The sequence below is a fragment of the Myodes glareolus genome, chromosome 11 (assembly GCF_982192425.1).
Source record: "Myodes glareolus chromosome 11, mMyoGla1.1, whole genome shotgun sequence".
NCBI classification, from domain to species: domain Eukaryota; kingdom Metazoa; phylum Chordata; class Mammalia; order Rodentia; family Cricetidae; genus Myodes; species Myodes glareolus.
Genome location: NC_142036.1, coordinates 18966007 through 18972006, shown reverse-complemented (window position 1 = coordinate 18972006; position 6000 = coordinate 18966007). Strand labels below are relative to the sequence as shown.

The following is a 6000-nucleotide window of genomic DNA, read 5'->3' as shown; positions in this document are numbered from 1 at the left end:
TCCTGGGCCTTGTAGTGAGTCACTGGACTCTAGGACATGCTGCGTACCTGACACCCTGGCTGCAGCTGTGGCGGTCTCCTGGGCCTTGCAGCTGTGGCGGTCTCCTGGGCCTTGCAGCGAGTCACTGGACTCTAGGACATGCTGCGTACCTGACACCCTGGCTGCAGCTGTGGCAATCTCCTGGGCCTTGCAGTGCGTCACTGGACTCTAGGAAATGCCGCGTACCTGACACCCTGGCTGCAGCTGTGGCGGTCTCCTGGGCCTTGCAGCTGTGGCGGTCTCCTGGGCCTTGCAGCTGTGGCGGTCTCCTGGGCCTTGCAGCTGTGGCAGTCTCCTGGGCCTTGTAGTGAGTCACTGGACTATTCTGCCCTGAAGTGTGCTCCTGTGAAATAAACCTATCCCAGGATTCCGGAACAGTTACTGCAGGAGATGAGACCTGAGACTGGGCATACAGGGAATCTTGGGACTCTTCTGCCCCCTAGCTTCCTAATGTGGAAGGACAGAAACAGAGAGGGACACCATAGCCCAAAGCCACAGGTTCTGAGAGGTGGGTCTGACTCTCCAGCATCATGCCAACACCCTTCTAACGGCCACTCCTTTCCTGGTCTTACCTCCCTGGGGACACAGACGCTACCTGCTGTGACTTGCTGCACACCTAAAGTTCTGTGGCTACCTGGGGCTATTGATTCCCACTGTCCTTAGTCTCTGTCTTCATTACTTTTCTGTGGTTGTGATCAAACACCATGAGCAAGGCAACTTATAAAAGAAAGCATTTATTTTGGGTCTCATGGTTGCAGAGACTTAGAGTCCATGACCACTAGGGAGGGGAGCATGGCCACAGGCAGGCAGGCAGAGCACCGGAACAGTGACTGAGAGCTCACATCTTAACCCACCAGCACAAGGCGAGACAGAGAGAGACCCTGGGAATGACATGGGCTTTGGAAACCTTCAAACCATGACACACCTCCTCTAAGAAGGCACAGCTACTAATTCTTTCCAAACAGTACCACCAACTGGGGACCAAGTATTCAAATATATAAGCCCATGCAGGGGGAGCATTATCATTCAAACCACCATTCCCCAAAGGCTGCATTCCTCCAGCTATGAGGTGAGGCGAGGTGCTGTCCTAGGGTCCTACTCCAACTTTTCCCCAGCACTCACCCTATTCAGCAAGTACTAGGTAGTTCTGACCTGGCACCAGGGTCAAGGAAGAAGGAGAGACATGCAGGAAGGAGGAGATGGAGACCAGGGTTCTGGAGACAGTCCCAGGGGGTTTGGGTTTGCTTTCTCTTTTATCACTTAAAATTAAGGCCTTAGTGGGAGAGACCCAGTGTGGCCATCAATTCTGGTTTCCTGGGGCTGAGGACATTCTCTGGAGGCAGGCAGGACGTTCAGTGTTAAACTGGAGAAGTTCCAGGCCAGCATGGTAGCTAGTCACCCTCGAGGGTCTCCAACACCATACACTCCAACCCCACCTGATATTTGAACTTCCTTTATGTCTAACCAGGCTGTGCAGCTTTGCTTGTGCACTTCCAACAGCGATGAGCTCATTATCCACCAAAGCAACAAGGGATAGCCGAGGAATCAACACAGTGAAGGCTGGGGACTGACCTCAGAGAGGCCGAGGAATCAACACAGTGAAGGCTGGGGACTGACCTCAGAGAGGCCGAGGAATTGGCACAGCGAAGACTGGGGACTGACCTCAGAGAGGTCGAGGAATCGGCACAGCGAAGGCTGGGGACTGACCTCAGAGAGGCCAGAGGCCGAGGAATCGGCACAGTGAAGACTGGGGACTGACCTCAGAGAGGCCGAGGAATCGGCACAGCGAAGGCTGGGGACTGACCTCAGAGAGGCCGAGGAATCGGCACAGCGAAGGCTGGGGACTGACCACAGAGAGGTTGAGTCACAGTGGTATTCAGGGGCAGTGGAGGCCCAGGGCAAGAGCCCCTGAGCTGTCTGTGGGCGGTTAAACAAGAATAGGAGGATGGAAGGGAAAAATGGGAAATGCCTGGTGTAGGGAACAGCATGGACCAGACCCAGAGGCCAGGTCTGAATTCTCTTGCTAGTTTCCATGGACCAGTGGGGCAGTGCTGGGGTGAGCATCAGCTGTGACCCTGTAGCTCTCCTTCCTCACTTCTCCTGGGAAGGACTTCCTTTGAAACAGGGTAATCTCAACCCTCTGCTGGTCTTTGAGTTAGGAAAGGCCTCAGCACCCATACAAGAGTTGCCAGGAGGCCCTGGAACCGTTTTTTTTGGAGGTGCTTTGGTCCTCTAGCACCAGTATCTCCAGTATCTCCTCCTCCAGGAAGCTCATCTGGCTTCTCCTGCCTTAAATGTGTCCCTCCACAAGAAAATGTGCCTTCTGCCTGGACAGCGCCATCATTTTGAGCCTGTGCTGGAGACCCCCGCCACTCTCCTGCTGCCGACTGCCACCTCTTTCCTTTGCACCCGCTACCTCACGTTCCTGGAATGGATGTCGTAGTCAGACAACTCTTCCGTGGAGAAAGTGAAAGCGTTCGGGGTCTCTCTGAGTTTATTCCCAGTAAACTCTCTGAGTTTAGCCGCTTTCCCCTTCCTGTGTGTCTCACAACTGGAATAGCCCAGGCCCCAGGGGGGTGCCTCCGGGAGCCCTGGCCCTCCACCGGAACTTCCCACTACCTTTTGGGAACCAGAAGAGAACTGAGTTGACGCTTAGTCAAGCATACAGCAAACACGTACCAAGTGCTTGTCGCACTGTGTTCTCTCAACTGTGTGTTTCCCGTGTGAGCACAGACGTCACCCCACGTCCCGTCTTCACGCAGCTCCCCACGTGGGGAGCAGAAAGCACCCTGTGCGTGTTCAGAAGTGTAGGTGCCCTTGGCTAAACAAAAGCAAGGCTTCCTATGCCTTGGAGGCAGACAGCCTGGCTCCAGATCCCGGTTCCACCCCTAGAGGGCTGATTTCCCTCCGGGGTCACTTAACCCTGTCTGTGACGTGGGCCTGATGTGGCTGTCTGGAAAGCAGGATGAAATGACAAGTGTGGCCGTGCTCGGCTGGTACCAGTGTGCACTCTCTGGCAGCATCTCTTGATAGCCTCCTGCACTAAATGCCCATAAATGGTCCTGACTTAGTAGGTGGGACCAACTACCAGGAGGGAGGGAATAGGCATTCCACAATCTCCAGAGCTGGGGTTCTGGGGACTGATCCAGCATCCAGGGGTGCAACGGCTTCTCAAGCAACATTCCGGGGCTGCTGAGGAGAGGCCCCAGGCAGGGGAGGGCAGTGCCTAGAATTATCCACCAATCGCACAGGTTCCTGGCACCGGGAGCACGCTCTTATCTGCCCAGCCCAACATGGGGGGGTGGCCAGGCTGGCTGAGGCAGGACACTGCCTAGGAGCTGGACACGGAGCAGTCCCGAGCCAGACTGGGTGGGTGACGGCTGCTGAGGGCTCTGAGTGTCTCTGCAGGCTGGTGGCCAGCTGGCTGCCCATCTTCCCCACCATGTCGGACGGCGAGGGCCCCTCAGCTGGTGAGTGGCAGAGCTATATTTACCGGCCATAGCTCCGGTTGCAAAGGCAAGGTCTCCAGTCACCAAGGGCACCCGGCCCCCCACGGGCTGCAGGCACCAGTGAGGTGGGGACCCTTTCCTCGTAGCGTGACACCTGGGAGCTGCAGCCCAGCGTAGGCAGTTTGAGTTTCAGTCCTGGCCGCACCCCCTGATTTCCTAGTAGGCTTTAGCAGGAAGCTGCGCCTCTAACAGATTCTCAGACTGTCAGCCTGGAAAAGGGGCAGCGCTGGCCCCAGGCTGAGGGAATCAAGCTAGGGGACTGGGCTTCAGACTGGGTATAGGGTGCCTGGCCTCTGACACCCTATGCAAGGGAAGGCATGCCACCATTAATCTGAGTGATTACATAGGTCCTGGGAGGTTTCCTGGGATCCTGAGCCCAGTGGGATGTCCTGAGTCCCTGCACCAACTTCAGACCAGCTCGCTGAGAGCTCCAAACCCTCTGGGCTGAAGGTGATTAGGGATACAGGCGAGAGGAGATGCAGTCAGATTCTGGGTCTTCCTCACAAGCCCTGATATGTGGTGGGGATTGGTTGTCTCAAACAGTGGGCAAGCTGTGATATTTCCCTTGAACTAGGCTGGGGAAGGGTGGGTGTGGAGAACAGAATAATCAGTGTTTACTGTGGGGCTCTGGAGGAAGTGGCCCAGACTCCGATCTCTAGGTTGTGTGACATCGATCAGGTGGTTTGAGTTCTCTGAGCTTCAGTGTCCCTAGGTATCAATGGGAATGTGGTTAGGTACCTGACTCACAGTGTGTGAAAATTATGGTAATGAACAAAAGTAGCAGCTGATGCCCGGTGGGCCATGAGTACACAGCTCCTTTGAGACAGGGTAAAAGGGCACTGAGGGCAGGTGCTCAGAGGCACACACGGGCTGGGCATCTCCCCACAGTGGCGTCCTTGGTGCTCAGTTCCGGCCCATGCAGACTTTACCCTAAAACCTCACCTTGGTGATTCTTGGGCATTCACAGGCATGCCAGTCTGTCCCAGAAGGCACTGAGATATCTGATGGACAGTCTGGGCCTGGCTCTGTGTATGCATGTGTGATGGGAGAGAGACACGGACAAAAGCGGCTTGACCTCGCCTGCTTCCATTGGGCGCCAGCAGAGCTGGCTGCCAAACATTGCTGCTATGGCTGCGGAGGCCCCCGGTGCCTGGGGAGCAGCCAGCAGCCGTCTCTGGCTGGCCAGGCCCCACACCTGACACAAACCCGGAATAGCTCTCCCTGCACCCAGGACACAGCCCTCGTTTTAGCAGTTTGTAAAGCCACCCGTAGGTAGAGTATTTCAGGAAGGCAAAGACAATATTAGCCTGCCAGGGCAATGGCGTGGCACTGAGTGGACATGCGTGTTGGGCCTGGGGGCCAGTGTGTCCTCTCTGTCTTGTCCTTGACTAGGAGAGGGGCAGTGGGTTGGGGGCCTGGAGCTGGGGTCAGTGCTGGTTCACTTTGCCCTGGTGCAGCAGAGGCCCTGGGCAAGTTCTAAGTGTCATTTTCCTGTAAAGGACAATATGATGGTCTTTGTCCTCCCTACATGGGTTTGACACAGTGCCTGGTCTAAGAATATAAACATGCCCTGCTAGGGAGACTTAGGCAGGAGGATTTAAAGTTTGAGGCCATCCTCAGCTTCATAGAGAGACCCTGTTTAAAAAAAACAAAACAATAAAAGACACAAGAGACACCTTTCCCCAGACAACAGCAAATCAAACTGGTTGATGGGTGCAGTGCAGGAGGCTCTGTGCGGGAAATGATCTCCTTGAATACATGTCTGACATTCAGGTTTCTCCGTGACTCCTGCCTCCAGCAACAGACCCAGGAAGCTGCAGTGAAATTTCCCTGTTGTCCCTAACCAGTCTCAGGGACTGTGACAACAGTATCAACGCTCTAGACCTTGGGCACTGCTCCATAGTTTGCTCTTCTATTCAAAGGGGGCCAATGAAGGGGCTTTCTCCTCTTCATGCTGCGGTAGAAATAAAGGAACGTAAAACACCATTATAATGTTAGCTGTGTGAGGGCTGGGTTGTCAGGAATAAGCTGAAGGGACCAGGGCACCTTCCTAGTCCTGGCCATTTTGGACATGCTGTTTACTGTCTGGAGGTGAGGGACATCAACTCCACCGTGGAGCTAAGAAAAGAGAAATCCAGGGGCAGATGGCACGCCCAAGGTCATCCGACTGCTAGAGGGTCTAGCAGAGACCTAAACCAAGCCCCCCGCCCCCGTTTTCTTTGCTCAGTATCCAGGTAAGGTCCTTCCTTATTCCAGGAATCTCGCCCTGCCTTCAGCAACACCCTTTTTTTTTTTTTTCCAGAGATAGCTAGGTAGCTCAACACTGCCTCCAATTATCTAGAGCCTGTTTTAAAAAAATGTGGTACCTTGTTAGGGCATCCGGAAAATTCCGTGGAGAGGGGAGCACAGCAGGCGGTGCAGACTCTGCGATTTATGGCCTTCTGCCTGGGCG

General features: G+C 54.8%; 1 protein-coding gene across 1 annotated transcript in view; it reads left to right on the top strand.

Annotated features, from left to right (window-relative positions):
- Window positions 1-3181: 3181 nt before the first annotated feature.
- Window positions 3182-6000, top strand: part of Eml1 (EMAP like 1) — a 156458-nt gene continuing 153639 nt past the window's right edge. Inside the window, exon 1 of the mRNA XM_048431260.3 lies at window positions 3182-3509. Coding sequence (XP_048287217.3) covers window positions 3482-3509 — 28 coding nt within the window. The 5' untranslated portion in view covers window positions 3182-3481. The remainder of the gene's footprint in view (window positions 3510-6000) is intronic.